We start from the raw sequence: 16,289 nt of genomic DNA on the forward strand, positions 1-16,289 counted from the left end.
ATGTTTACAGTGTTGGCAGTGTTAGTGTGGATTTCTTTTCGTTTTTCTTTTTATCCTGCCCACACCATTATGTTTCTGCTTCTAGATTGGAGAGGCAGTTTGAACACACTCATGCTGCCCCAGAGGGTCATGGTGATATATATAATTTCACTATGTCAAAAATGGAATGTGTATTCTTTTCCACTTCTGTGCCACCTATTTTTTGATTGGAACAGAATGGTTTGCGTGTTCTTTTCTGCTAATGGAGAATGAATGAGTTTGGCAGTCACTGTGTGTGTTCAGCATCAGCAGCTTTTTCAATATGTATCAGAAAGTTTTTAAAGGATTTTAAAGCAGAGAAATGAACAGCTTTATAGTTAGGATGGTTTTCAGTCAAATTAATCAAAGAGGTCTTTAATATACAACAAACACCTATGGTCTTGTGGATAGCTTTGGAGGTAGACAAAAGAGTTGATGTTGAGTTGTTAAAACAAGAAAAATGCTTTTCACGCAGGGTAAATTCTTATTTCTTGTTAGCAGAAAAAATATTTCTGCATTTTCCTTTCCTCAAACTTGTGTTTGTCAAATGGATGGTGGAGACCTTTACAAAGACCAGACTAATTATCATCTACATTGTGATTGTCAGAAGGCATACATGAGATAGGATTTGCAGGGAGAAATAATCTTTTATTAGAACAAGTAGTGATAGTGTGGGAAAACCCAGGCTGTCAGACACACATGCCTTTTGTTTGACTTATTGCTGTCTGTGTTGTGAAGGTTGACTCATGCTCTCTGCTTGGGAAGACTAGTCATTGCCCAAGTGCATTTGGGGAATATTAACCGGGGAACCTAATTAGGCTCTCTCTGATAGTGGGTGACTTTTGTAAATGAATATCACTACCGTGAACTGGTGGCTGCATTAGGAGTCAGGCAAAGGATACTGTAGGTAATTTATCATAGTTGAAAGAAATTTAACTCAGATAAGCTACAGATAAGGGACAGATGATTTCTGTTCAGCAGAGGGACTTTCAGGCTCAGTACATTTACTTGCCAAGAGCTGAATTCTGGGGTGGAGAGCCGAGTGTCTTGTTGAAACAATGTCAGTTTCCACCCATTTTACTTCTGTTTCATGATCTTCAATAGATTATGTTAATATTTTAATATTGTTACTGAACAATGGTAATAAACCATGTACCTCAAAGTAGTTAAAAAAAAAATTAAAATAAATGAACAGGAATTGAAGAAAGGAAGCATGAAAGAATATGAATCAAGGGTAAACAACAATGAAAGAGAAAAACCAGTCTTTTTTTTTTTTTTTGGCTGCAGCATGCCTTACTGAAGCCCTTTTTGTTACATTTAAATAAAAATAGTAAACAAATCAATACATTTAAAGTGTAATGGAAAGGAAAACAATGCACATACTTGGCAAGCCCTCCTTTTTGCATTACTGTCTTTGTCAGCTGTAGGATGAGGCTCACTGTTGAACAAAGGCTTCCTGGTTGTCACATGAATTTGACTAGAAAGTAATTCTGCGACAAAAAAAATCAAATATTAATATTTGTGCTCACAACCAAAGGTAACTCTATTTGAGTCTGGATATAGCTGCTTCCTCTTTTAAAAGCCATGTAAAATAAAATAAATTAAAAATGGTGATAAATCAGTACAGATAAATTTGTTACATCACTAACTGATACTAGGTGAAATCAGAGACAGTCTGTGGGTCTGAGATAAAAGGTAAAGCCAGACGAAGCAGAGAAAATTGTTTACCTTGCAGGGAAATATCTTCTTGCTTTAGAGTTGTCCTGGAAAGCTCAGACACTTGGGATTAGATATTCCATTCCGCTCTATTCCATTCCATACATCAGCATAGTCAGTCAGCCTGTGTTTTAAATAAAGGGCATTACAGGATCACATGAGCTCTTGTTTGATGAATGATATAAAATAAAGTTGTGCTTTGTGGCACAGCACAGGTAGATGTTGGTGGCATGTGATGCATGAGAAAAGTTTGTTCTTCCAGCTAGGATAAATAATAGCCAGTGAAGTAGCTCCCTGGATAACAGGAGTGTCTGTTGTTGCCATAATTATACTCAGCAGGGCCGGTGCCACCTAACTTTAATCGCTGGGCCTTATTCTTGGCTTCCCCCTTTCCAGACGAGGCCAGACACAGGCTGCATGGTGACCTTTTGTATTTTGGAGGCTGTTGGATCTAGGAGGGACTTCACCAACTGTCAGTGAGCCATCTATGCCCCTTCACAGGCAAGAAGGGTGCAAGCAGCCCTATGTAAATGCTGTGCCTTCACCTGGTAATGTCACCATTTCCCTTTTGGCTTTTGTTTGTCGTAGCCATTAAGATCTGAAGTTTTGATGATCACCCATGAGCTCTGTCTTTTTCAAAGGAGACTGTCACACTTCCTGTAGGGTATCCATGGAAACAGACAGGGAACCCTTAAAGAAAGTGATCGAACATGCTGTGCTAATTAATCCTACCCTTCAGTTTCCTTTCACTTGAAGGATGTGGTTAAATAAATTTTGCATGAGTAAGCATATTTGAATGTGCAAAAGGGTATGAAATACATAGATTTTTTTTTGTTTGCTTTTTTCTGCATTTTTTTTTTAACAAACAAACAAAAAAATCCCACCAAAGTAACCCAAGATGGTAACTGTCATCTGTTCACATCTGGAACATCAAAACAAGAAGTGCAGAATCTTGTCAGTGTTTATATGTATATATTTTGGTAGCTCTGCTTTTAAACTGTAAATATATCTGAAAGATGAGGATGTTTTTCATGCTTCAAGTGGGATGGGAGATATTTACATTAATTTTGAGTCTTCAAATGAAAGTGTTCATAATTGCAAATGCTGTATTTGTGCAGAGTGTTCTTCAGAAAAAGCAAACTTTGTTCCCATTCCTAAGAAAAAGAAGCTCCTCTACGGCATTAGCCTAATTTAGGGCCTTTGAATTCTGCACTGGAAAAGCAATTGACTAAAACAGAGGGACTGTGCCAAATGTTCCTGTGCCAAATTTTAGCTTTTGTATGTATTTCCCTTGGTTGTTCAGTTCTGCTAAATTTGGCCATATAGTCTGCAAAGTAGTGTAAGTGGATGAGCAGGAAACCAGTTAGCCACTACATAAAACTTACGGCTGTAAACGTCTTAAACCTGCAGTACTGATGCAATTTGATGTCAATTTGCTCTTACAAATTAATGTTTTGCTTCCTAACTTTCTCGATTCCAGTAATGATCTTCTTATAACTGAGAAACCAGATGTAGCAACCTCAAACAAGGCTTTCATGGAGTTTTGGAAGTGAAAGTAGAACGAAGAATAACATTTAGCTGTCCAGCAGAGTGAGATTAGCTGAAAAGAGGCATCCTTGAAAATGTGATGGATCTCAGTTATCCTGGCCTGGATTAGGGTGGAAGCAATAGGTTATGAAATCAGGGTGGGCAGCATCCCAACAGAGGGCAGGATTTTGGCTGAACAATGGCGCCAGTCAGGGAAGATGCATTCAGGTTGGCTACAGTACAGTGCAGACCTCCGCCTTAGCTAGAATGGTGGCAGAAACCTGCTGGCAAGCACAAATGTGTTATTTGCAGTATGATTTCTGGTATGGCCAGGTGCTTATTCCTCCTTACATTGGAGATTTCTTGAATGTGTGGGTCAAGCGCTTTGTACTGGAGGGACCTGCATTCCATTATCACCCCACAAAATTCTAAAGCTTTTGCCAGTTTTCCCAATATCATATTGTATTGCTGGATTCTTAAAAGTGCTTTTTCCCTGCCTGCCTGGGCTTTCACTCCCATCACAGCTGGGCAGAAGATTAGAGAGGAAAGGATCTGTAACCCAGTTCAGTCTTCCTGAGGCAACAGCAAAGGAGTTCTGGAAGGGAATGTCAGGCAGGCAAAGAAGGATGGGGACATTTACCATCAGCCTTCTCCAATCTTTGCATAATATTTGCTTAGTTTAATACAGTAGGTCAAGATTCACACTTTCAGGGAATACTGTAGGATGGGATGTAGGAGCCCAAAAACTGAGACTTGTGAATGTTTCTCTGTGCTAGGAATGTGAGCTATTCATCAATTAGAGCATTTGCTGGATTCTGATTCTCTAGAAACAAAAATGTTAAAGAGGTAAAATGATAGAACGAGGGGGAATAGTTTTAAACTGAAATAGGGGAGGTTTAGGTTAGATCTTAGGAGGACATTTTTAACTCAGGGGGTGGTGATGCACTGGAACAGGTTGCCCAAGGACGTTGTGGATGCCCCATCCCTGGAGGCATTCAAGGCCAGGCTGGATGTGGCTCTGGGCAGCCTGGTCTGCTGGTTGGTGACCCTGCACGTAGGAGGGGGTTGAAACTAGATGATCATTGTGGTCCTTTTCAACCCAGGCTACTCTATGATTCTGTGATAGGTACTGCAGGTAGCATAAAGCTACCTCTCGTCGTGTGAGCTATGCTGCAGTTGCCAACTTTGAGTTCTTTACATGAGCCAAGTGTTGATCAAGCTAGTGATCAAGTGGACAAATACAAAGGAGACGGAAGTCTGAAAACTGAAGCGGAAAAAAAAGTTTGTTCATATTTGATTTTTTTTTTAAAGAAATTTTGGCATACAAGTCAAATTGTTCGCCTACTCTGTTCTAATTGCTATAATCAGCTGATAATGCAATCTACTGGCAAGATTTGCCATCATTACTATGGAGATGTATTCACTGAGATTAACTATTCTTAAATAGCTTCTCCAGTGCATTGAGAATTAAGGTGCAAAGGACTCTCATCTTCATTTTTATGTGATTCTCATGTTGTGTATTTTTTTCTGAGGGCTTGACTGCTTTTTGTTTTATGTGAGGTGCAAGAGATTTTGTTTTTTGTGTGTGAAAGGGAAATCGGTAATTCTTTGTTTAGGAAGACAAAAAGCAGTGGTGCATTGCCCTGATTTCTGTTATTTCTGCATGTCCAGTGTTCCCAGTGAGGGATTGGATTGTCTTAAGGCAGTAAGCAGGAGCAAGTTGCTTCGAAAGGGTGCTTGTAGGTGATGGGAACAGTCACCAAAGTCCTGAATTTTTTTTTTCCATTTTCTTAATGTAGGAGAACCATTAGGAAGATATGCATTTTATTGATGTTTATAAAAGCACATGAGAATCTCTCTGAAAATCTTTCCAATTTTACATGAGATAGATTATGATTTATATAGTTCTGTGAGTTATTTTAAATGATTGACAAGCTTGAAAGACAGTTATTGTAAATAGTGTATTTTTAGTAGGTCACAGCTTTCATCACATTGATTTCTGTTTCTAAGATTGCTGCACTGCCAAAATATATTTTTTGAGAAAGAAGAATTTTGCATGTAACATTTTTTGATGTATTACTGCAATATTAATATTTATTTGAATGGAAATGTCTGAGTGTTTCTACTGCTTTCAAATATAAATTTGAATAAGCAGGCTGAAGTTTGCAGCATAAATGGCAGAAGGTTTCCTTACGCTCTCCTAAAAAACATCTCATCTGTGTCACTGTATGTCTGGGAATTCCATTTTCATTCTCTTTTCCTAAGCACTTAAATGAAAAGACTTCTGATGCCTAAGGATGAGTAGTTAATGGAAATGAATAACTTTATTTATTTGTCTTTCAGTTAGGTATACCACTTTGTAACTTTACATCTCTCCAGGGCCTTTGGTTGTCATTATCAAAGTCAAATTTTATTATTCCTTCAGAATAACCACAGCTCTGTTAAGCCAAGTATTAAATCATAGATGCTTTCTTTCATTAAGCAATTTATTTTGTTACTAGTAGAAAAAATTGTTTGCAACGTGAATTCATGATAATGTGATGTGGCCTCGTATATACTTTTAGGATCTTAACTCTACAGCAAACCATTTCTTTGTTCAGTTTTTATTAATTTCTTTGTTTTTACCCCACAGGTCTTGCAAGAGCTAAATCAGTTCCCAGCCATACGTATTCTAATGAAGTGGTAACTCTATGGTACAGACCTCCAGATGTCCTTTTGGGATCAACAGAATATTCTACCTGCCTTGATATGTGGTCAGTATAGCATCTTTGCACAAGACTCTACGTAGGTGCTTTAGCTCAGATTTTGTTTGTGTGTGTAAAACAAATATGTGGCACAATTAATGGTATAGTTAAAGCTTAAAGTCATAGTGGTGTAGCTTGTGTGCAGTAATTTCTGTGCTTGACTCAGTTATTTCCATAAATGAATACCCTCCTGCAACCCACGTGGTACCCAGGTGGGTACCTGCTGTTGGCACACCACTAGCAGAGCCAGTAAAGCTTTTCAAAGGGCAAGTTGTTGCTTTCTGCTCCTTAGCAAATGACTGATAACTATGATGCAGTACATGGTGGATAGTGCTATACGAGCAAAACCTGCCAAAATGCATGACTGGTAAAGCATTGCATTTATGACTTAAATGACCAAATTTGCCCTGACCCTCAGTTATTCTGAGATGTAGCAAGGAGAATCCCAGGATTCTATGGATGCAAAAATACAGCGTCTGGTTTTAGTCTGCTCTACTCATTAGCAGAAAGTGAGCATGTGACACATTGTTGGACAACTTTCTTTCAAACAAGCAGGCTTTGTTTAGAACTACGGATTTGAAAGAACAGTCTGATGCATGCAGGATACAGCACCTAGCTTGCTTTATATCAGTTAATCCCATGTTGAACAATGAAGGTGTGTGTGGTTTTTTGACTGTTAGAAAGCAAGGTAGAGGTTCTTTGTTCATCCTGTTGGTTTTGAGTTCACAAACCTCTGTAATCTGTGCATGCAGTCATTAGCTAGAACATCAACTTTGTTGACAGAAGCATTGCAGACTGATTCAGGAAATAGTAGTGTGTAAGAAAAATATTTTTTCTTCATCAAGAACATCTTGTGTTGTGGAAAAAGTTAATTTGTTTTGAATTTGTGTTTACTCCTTTAGATCTGCAGAACGCATTTACTTTGAAGAAAAACTTACCCTGAACAAGTTTTAAAAAAAATAATGATTTGTTTTGTATCTTGCTGAATTGTTGAATCGTAGAGTGGGCAGTCTGTGCCAGTTCCCCATCACCTTCTGAGTAAAGAATTTTTCCTAACATCTAATCCAAATTTTTTCTCTTATAGTTCAAAGCCAGTCTGCTCTAGTGATAGTCCTATCACTATCAAACCGTGTAAGAAATTGGTTCCCGTTCTGCTTGTAAGCTCCCTGCAAGTACTGGCCAACTGCAATGAGGTCTCCTTGGAGCCTTCTCTTCTTCAAGCTAAACAGGCCTAGCTCTCTCAGTCTGCCTTTGTACAAGAGGTGCTCCAGCCCTCTGGTCATCCTCGTGGCCCTCTTCTGGACTCTTTCCAACACCTCTGCATCCTTCTTGTGCTGGAGGCCCAGCCATGGGCACGGTACTGCAAATGGGGCCTTACAAGGTCAGAGTAGTGAGGGACAATCAACTTCACCGCCCTGCTGCTACTCCTCCTTTGATGCAGTCCAGGATTCAGTTGGCCTTCAAATTTCGGCTACCCCTCACAAACTGGCCAACTTCACATGGTAGGAATTTTTGTGAAGGCTGATCTACTGCTGCATCTGAAGTCAGGTTACAGCAAATTTCTATTGCATGTGACAGAAGAGCTTTGGGTTTTACTTGTGTGTTTGCTGGGTTGCCTGCAACGGCTCTTGCTATGTGCTGCTGAGAGGTGTTGGTCCATGTTTGGGTCACTGCTGTGGATGTGGCATGTCCAGCAGTGAGATCTGCTGGAGCTCAGACAGCCATAGGGCTCCTTTGTGCAAGGCTGCTCAGAGCTGGGTGATAATTACATTAAAACCACTTGGTGATTTCCCAGAGTGAGGGGAAGGCAGAGACATGGAGAAACCTGTCTTCCATCAGCTACAAAAATAATTTGGTAATTTGTTATCAAAAGTGTGTTTGTAGCATTAGCATTTTTATGCAATTACTGGCATTATGTCCTTATGGCAGAAACTGCATGCTCTCTTGTGTCCTTATTGAGAATCCACATTATGACAAAACTAGGCAGCCACTTCAATAAATATTTAAATAACGCTGAGGCACAAAGCACAGCTGTTTCTTCCGCTTAGAAAAAAAAAAGACTGGCAAGGGGCCCTTGCTTTACCCGTGATAAATAACATTTCATGGGGGCTCCCAAGGAAGGGCAAGTGGATCCCTTACTGAGGAGAAGCCCAGCTGCATGAAAAAGGAGTCCAAGCATTAACCACTGGACAGTGGCGGGGAAGCAGGTGGCAGAGGCTGCAGGCTATTTTTACACTTCATTTGCTGGTGTAGGGCATTAGGGGAGTAACTAAAAGCTAATGATCCACATACAGTATTACATTCTCCTGCTTTCTTTTTAAATAGCCACTGGCAATAAAATAATATTAATGAAGACATACATGCATTAGTGGTGTCAGGCTAGCGATGGAAATCAGTGAATGCAGTGGGCTTTGTGATTTACTGCTGACAGCATTTGATACAGTGGCATTGTGTGAATGTGCTACGCTACCTAAGACTGCATCAAAGAGTTGTGATAACCTTTGATATGCTTGCTTTCTTCTTTTTTCTTTCTTTCCTCTTGATGAGGACTTACTGGTAGCTTATGAAAATGGCTTTGCATTGCCTCTGGTGTAACTTTCCTTAATCCTTGAATTTTACAGTCCTTTGAAAGTCAATGCAAGGAAAATAAGCTTCAATACATAAAGGGTTTATGAATTACTAAAAACCATATATAAGTAATACAGAAACATAGGGAAAAGTCCCCAAATGAACCTCTTCTATTTGTTCTTTACAGAAAGAATATAGTCTTAGTAAATGAATATTAAGCCATTTTTGGTTCTGGTAATGCATGCGCTGCTACATCTGGGTTTCTCAGATCAGGAAGTCACTAGGGATGTTTTATTTTCAAGTGCAGCTGGCTAAAAACTGTTTTTGCTAACAGCTGGCAAATTTTGCATATCCTGTTTTGCTTATTAAAAACAAACCTTAGTAACAATTCAGGTAACCTCATGTTGACTTTTTAAATTCACTTTTAGTAATGAAGGTCAACTGTGCTTGGAGCTGTGAAAGAAATTGCTCATAACTAGGCAAGTCAAATGTTATGAAATTGCTTATTAAATCACTGTTATTTAACGTTGTAACATCTGGGTTGATGGACGTGATGTCAATTCAGATCATAATCTGGGGTCAGCTATTCACATGAAGATTTTCTATTATACTGATAGACAAATAAATGGTAATTTTAAGGAGTATGGCACTTTCCACATATTGCCTGCTCTGAGGTAGACTCGAGTATTTGATGCAATTCCGCGTGTCCTTTTATGGATATTTGACAAGTAAAGACCTATGATAGTAATTAAGATATTTATTATTAGACGCAGGTGCATGAAATTATATTTTTACGTAGGAGACATTACAAATGCATCCTTATCCCATATTTGCTGTTAACACTTTGCAGTGAAAAAAATCTGAGAGTAGGAGTCCCAGTACATACTGAAGAAATGCTGCTTGGGGTCCAAGAGAGAAAACAGTGCAGGGTAGGTTAATTCTTCTGCCCTCAGTGTTAGTTATGATTGGAACTTTCACGAGAAAGAAATGCTAATCTTCAGTATTAGGATATTAAGGCAAGGATATTGCAATGACTGTCAAGGTATTGTTAATTAAACTTGTTATTGTCAGTGAGCTCTCAAAAGTTTTAACAGCTGAGTTAACTTTTGATTGGAAAATTGTCATGGCATCTAATTTATAGGAATACTGACTGTGAGGAAAACATCTTTGTCTCTGGTTATTGGAAGGGCATTTCAGTTCCTATCTAAAGAACAACTTTTATCCATCTGAAACAAGAGATTTACTATTCTTTTTACACTGATAAAAATACTGTGTGTGTGTGTGTGTGTGTCAGGACAGCAAAGTATGGATTCACGGGAGGGAAAGAAAACTGAGAAGACATCTTCAACAGGATCTTGGGGCAAAATGTTGTTTAATTATGAAGGTGATTTCTTTTTTTTTCTTGCATATTCCTTTTTTTTCAGAACAAATAAGACTAATTGTAAGATTCTTACAAAAAGTCATCATGCACAATTTGATCTTTCATGGATATCATATTTCTTAGTATAGAATCTGAAAGTTGCTACTGGTTATTGAATCACAAACATTTTGTGGAGTTTTTATATCTAGGTAGCGCAGTGATGCAGGCAAGAACTAGAATGCTATTCTTTCTTAACTACAATTGGTTCAATAAATAATTTGAAATCTCATACTTTAAAATGATTTACATTTCATTCATCGTATCTTATTTCTATAGCAATTTTAATGTTCCTTATCAGTATGGGAGGGAAATTTTTCTTCACTCATGATTTCTCATGTAAGAATTGCAATCTATTTGCCTTGTGCCCCTATCCTTTGATTGGTCTGTATTTCCCATGGTATCTTCATTTCATGTATCAAAGACTTGCAGTCAGAAAAGATGAATTCCAACTAAGTTCATCATCCATAATATTCACAGGAGGCAATTGACACAAACTGGAATACAGGAGGTTTGATCTGAACCCCAGGAGCACTTCTGTGCTGTGCAGGTACCAGAGCAGGTGCCCAGGGGCTGAGGGATCTCCACCTGGGAGATCTCCAAGAGCTTCCAGGATGTGAGCTGGGCACCTGCTCTGGAGCAGGGGCTGGGCTGATGGGCCCAGATTTACCTTTCATCTCAGCCATCCTGTGATTATGTTATTCCATTCATTTCTGACTCTGTACTGTTGTAGAACAATATCAGCATTTGATCAATTAAAGAGACACAAGTCCCTTGCTCCTTTCCCCTACAGCTTGTTGTCATAGTTCTGTTCATAAGCAGGATCATACAAATAGCCTGGCTAGTCTCTGAATAAATCTGGCACGAGAAAGGCTCCCATGCCATTCCAACATTTATATTAGAAGTGAATTTTATGGAAGATAAACTATTGCCTCTTTATGAAGAATCCATAAAAACAAGCAGGTTTGTTGCTGCTTTGATTACCATGATATATTTAACAGTGTGTATAAACTGTGTGTATTTTGGTAAGCTTTGTATGAAAACTGTGGGAATATTAACTCTGAGTTTCAGAAATCTTATCAGGAGGATTACTGGAAGTAGTTACTTGGCTTTCACAAGATGCCTTCCAACTCTGAAGCCAAATTCTTCACACTGAACATAGGCTTCATGGCCACCTAAAAATCTTGTGTGAAGAGCCAGCATATATCTTTGCTATGAAGATCATGCTGAATGTCATCACCTTCAGGGAGTCTGTTAGAAAGCACTGCAGATCTGTCCAAGGCAAAAAGTTCAACAGTTTTTAACGTACACAGTAAATGTTCCTCGAGTACTCACTCAGGCTTTATATAACCTCCATTTAAGTATAAAGTAACACAAAATTTGGAAATGACTCCTTATTCCAAAATCTGTTTGTATTCTCTTTTGCAAATCCATCAGGAAAAAATAATTGCTGAAAGAAACAGCCTAAAATCTTTTATACACAGTATTCTCCAGAGCTTTTATGTTAGTTTCTTGTAGTATCCAAATACAGATAGGCTGTAGATTGTTCTTGTTGCAATAAGAATCTTTGCTACACAGAGAGAGGAATGCAAATTCCTAAACCAAAAATATAAAACCAAACTCCAAGTAAGCAAGCTACTTTTAAGACAATAAGTTCTCGAGTTACAGATTTTGTGCAGAGGAAAAACAGAACAGTCCACATCATAAACAGTTTCCTGGGGCATCCCACTTCATTTTTACAGGCTCATTTGCTGTGTCATTTCAAATGCAACAGTAACTCATTTAGCCATGCTATTAACTCTTAGCCCGTGTGAGGATGTGTGGTGGCAGCCAAAGTCCCAGCAAATTAAGCAGGACAATAGAAGAGCAATATTAGATGGTATGGCCACATATGGTCTCATCAATACATCAATAGGTTTAGTCATGCTTTTTGTCATCAGAGGGTAAGCCACACATTTCAACATTAAATGGCTGTCACTTTACTTTGTAAGGTTATCCTATGCTGTTCTATGGGGAAGATCCCTAAGAAAAGCATCTCAGAGTTAGCAGCATTTGGCTTACTTATTCAAAGTTAGAAGACCTACCAAGAGAGTAGAAAAATTTGATTTGAATGTACTAAAATACATTTTTGTCACAAAAATGATTTCTGAAATGCTGCCTGGAAATGACATCTGTGCTGTGTGCCCAGATGATACATAAATAACACGCCCTTGGAGATTCATGCACAGTACAACGAAGTTAATTGGTCGTATTTCACATATCAAGATGTAATCTTTGCATCACAGAAACTAGAGATGGGAGTGATCTGTGAGATAATCTTATCCACCCCACTGTTAATGCAAATCTGGTCCCTGAAGGATATTCATAAGTGTTGCAGCTTGCCTGGTTTCACATGACTGTAACCGTGGAGTTCCCATCCTTTGGGAGGCCTGGGTACAGCATAATCGTTAAGAGTATTTCTCTAACACATCCTGAAGTTTTCATTTCCTAAATGCTTTTTCCCATTTCTGATTATCTTTGATCTACCTATGGTTCTGCGAACCATTAAAATCCTCGCCAATTCTTCACTGTCCTTCATTTTACATAATGTTAAATACGGAGTCATCATGTTCTCCCTGTCCTTTGTGGTTTTTTTTTTAGCCAAGAATGACATAGTTATTTTATTTCTTTCCTTAAGACCTGGCCTGTAAATCACTGTGACTTTGCTCAAAAGTCTCTCTAACCTATTTAGTGGTTTGTGAGCTTTCCAAAACCAAGTCTAAATGTAAAGGCTTTGCACAGACTTTTACGTCCGTTCATGTTCCAGGTGTGTATTTAAGGTTTGTGATTCAGAGTTCCTGCCATACAGTTAGTTTCTACTTGCTGTGTGCTTAATACAAAATTCACTAAGTACACTAAGGCATCTAAAATACCATTCCATCCATTTAAAGTCTTTATGTGAAGTTTTGCCTATCTGAGTATTTCATTTCAGTTCAATGTCATACTTTTTTTCCCCCTCCGCTCTCTCTCCCTCTTTAGTATTCATGTCATCTTTCCTTTCTGTGGGCTTGTTCTTCAGAGTGCTGGGTGAATGCCATAAGCTTTGAAACCAAGCATAATTTTCAAGTGGGCCAAAGTGAACAGCAGTCCTCCAGCCCAAGGCTGGAAGCTTTTTCATGTTTCTCTCCTCAGTGATTTTAATAGCCTTTTCATTTTTGTATTAGTTGTTCATCTAACTCCATTTCAACATATGACTAAGTGGAGCACTAGGTTACACAACAGCCCGAGTCACTTAATAGGATTCTTCTTTCCAAGCAGGAAATTTTTCTTCAATGGTATTTGCAGGTTTTTTTTTCTAGATTTTTGGCTCATTCTTGCAGCAGTTCTGCTAGAAGTGGAAAACTTTGAAAATTTTTCAAACATGTTTTTTCATATTAACAAATATGAACAATCTGGAAAAATCTGTGTGTTTCTTTTATATCAGAGCTAGCTGTAGTTTCTCTGCAGATAGCAATACATCACTTGAGTGTTAAAATGATAAACTAGTTTGATGAAATGCCCTCTTTCATCAATGTAAATGTGCTTTAATCCCCTTTTCTATAGTTTAAATTCTATTGTTTTTTTTCTTCTCTTGAAAAAACGGCTTCCAGCAGAAATCTTGAATTTTTCTTTGCTTGAGATCCTGATACTGTTTGTAAGTATTTGACTAAGATATATTGTGCCTATCTGTGCCTAATGAACCACAAACCAGAGTGAATGATGAGTGGCAGTTTAATCAATTCTGTTCATTCAGTAACCAGCAGCAGCATATGGAACATAAATTTCAGCCTCTCTCTTTTATAAACACCTGAATTATTCCAACCCTGCCTTTAATATTTTCATCCACTTTTTCAATGACTAGGGAGAAACTTTGTTTACTGTATCTCTGCTTTGGGATGTAGAAATGGGAAATGCATGTTTAATTTTCTCTGCAAGAAATTTAACTATCAACTCTCATCATCTTGAAACATAGAATTATTTCATTCTGTAGTAATCAGAGCCTTCAGAAATGAGTATAACATGGTTTAGCTGCTGATAATCCCAGCTGTAATAGTTTACCCCTGAAAACAGTTAAATTAGAGATTACTACTGGAATTTTCAGACTAAAAGGGCACAACTCACAGTATAAGGGGAAGGTGGAAATGTAGTTGGCTTTGAGAGTTATTACTTCATTCTGATATATATTTTGGGTTATTGAATTGACATTTGCACTAAGTTTTTTTTCTGTGGTTGCTACACAGATGTGGGTTATATGTCATACATGGGATTTTGCATGTGCAAGACATATTCTCTCTTACTATTATTTTTTTGATGGAACAAGTGTTGAACTCCTTTCATCCAGAAAAGGAGCAAATGCAAATTTCTAATTTCTTTTGCTTCTCAGACACAATAATTACACTTGTTATCCAAAGTTCATCATTTACATCCTGCAGAAACTTTCCTCAGGTCTTCAGAATCCGTTCTTTTGGCTGTATATTTCTTCCCCAATTTCCTAGCACTTCTGTCAGTGGCTGAAATGCGTGAGATGAGGGGACTAGCACAAAATACTTTTATGCTAGCATGGGGCAAGGAGCTGTAGCAAGGCAGCTGTCGTGATGGGGAGAGGAGAGAGGCTGTGGCTGCAAGCCTATCCCAGGGGTCACCTGCATTTGGGCAGTAGCATAATTCATTGTGAGCAACCATGATTCATTTTGATTCATTTTTCCAGATTTGCCTCCACTCTGAGCCATTCCAATGTACCTCTGTGCCATGTTCCTGTCTTGTTCAGCTTCTCCCAGAGATGCTGTTTCAGTGCCACTCCCATATCCCCAGAGTCTGTATGGGAGCATGTTCCTTGGAAAGCACTCATAGAGACAGAAAGCTGCTGCTGTGCCTTTACTGGTGTCAACAACTAGCATTCATTTTCCTCTTATCTCTACTCTTAGCTTTCAAACACCCAAAAAACAAAGTATTTGCGTACATTGTTTTTCAGTAAGTACAAATGCTTGTCCTTCAGCTTGGCACTGATCTGAAATATAATGCAAATAAAATACATTATTTGAATATTGGTGATAGAGACAAATCATTGTTAATAGCGCTTTAATCTAAAATAAAACTTCTAATAATGCATGCTTTTCTTTTTTTCCCTCTGTAGGGGAGTGGGATGTATCTTTGTAGAAATGATTCAAGGGGTCGCTGCTTTTCCAGGAATGAAAGACATTCAGGATCAACTTGAAAGGATATTTCTGGTGAGTTCTTTTTTGCTGATGTAACATACCCAAAATGATGGCTGGCAAATGTTCGTGTATGCCTTTGTGTCAGGAACGAAGTTGCTGATTGAGCCAAGGATCAGAAGTCTAGTCTACACGCCAGGTATAATTTACTGTGTATATTCTTGAGGATTTTTCAGTATGTTCGATTTTGTACAGTATTATTTTTTTCAACAAATGTTTTTTGAATGATCCGGAGAAAGATTCTTACATAGCTGCAGAAAAATAGTTTTCCAGTTGTAAGCCAATGGAAATCGAACTGGTTTGTTATGCTCACTTTGCAAGTGATCAAAAACTACAGCTTTGCTTGGCTTGCTGTTATGCTAATGTTGTGATGTCAGTGGGAAGGATTCTTCTGTGAGATAAACGTACAAAGGAAAGAGCAAGATAGAAAACTGAACAGAAAATGGGAATTAGGAAATTGTGATTATAGTCAATTGCAGTGGGAGCTCTTGGCTACTACTTCTGCAGTCTCTTTGGGAGTATGTGTGTGCTCCCTGGGAAGCTCTCACACAGACAACACTGCTCTCTGAATGCACTGGACCCTTCATAATGCGTGTGGGTAGATTGGCCGGGGGGAAAGTATTGTAAGAGCATCATCTTCCCTCAACCTGTCAATCTGCTTTGATTCTGACCACAAATTTTGGAGGAAAACATAAGTACAGCTTAATCTGTCATAAGCCAGATTTATTTTACACACATGATTTATTTGGAATTCTTTTATGGCATATGAAGAGGAGGAAAAAAAGGTTTCATACTGTGTTTGTAAAACTTACGGTCTTAATTTCACTCAGACTTGCCTGTATTACCCATCTTTTTTGGGGGAACGTCAATGAATTTATCACCTGCTCTTAGGAGTGACTAAAAAAAAAAAAAAAACAACCAATAAAACAAGACCTTATTTGGCTGTGATATAGAAATCTCTCATTTCATGTAAACTATTATGTTACTTTGCCCACTTGGCTAATCCTCTGCTAAGGAAAAATAGCTATGCTGCAATGTACCCAACCAGAAGCAGTTCTTGATGAATTT

General features: G+C 38.3%; 1 protein-coding gene across 7 annotated transcripts in view; it reads left to right on the forward strand.

Annotated features, from left to right (window-relative positions):
• CDK14 (cyclin dependent kinase 14) overlaps nt 1-16,289 on the forward strand; it is a 307,407-nt gene that overhangs the window by 161,733 nt on the left and 129,385 nt on the right. For all 7 annotated transcript variants that reach the window (XM_048950388.1, XM_048950391.1, XM_048950389.1 and 4 more), the window contains 2 exons: nt 5,894-6,014; nt 15,143-15,236. In XM_048950388.1, coding sequence (XP_048806345.1) covers nt 5,894-6,014; nt 15,143-15,236 — 215 coding nt within the window. The remainder of the gene's footprint in view (nt 1-5,893; nt 6,015-15,142; nt 15,237-16,289) is intronic.

This window comes from Lagopus muta, chromosome 7, assembly GCF_023343835.1.
Source record: "Lagopus muta isolate bLagMut1 chromosome 7, bLagMut1 primary, whole genome shotgun sequence".
NCBI classification, from domain to species: domain Eukaryota; kingdom Metazoa; phylum Chordata; class Aves; order Galliformes; family Phasianidae; genus Lagopus; species Lagopus muta.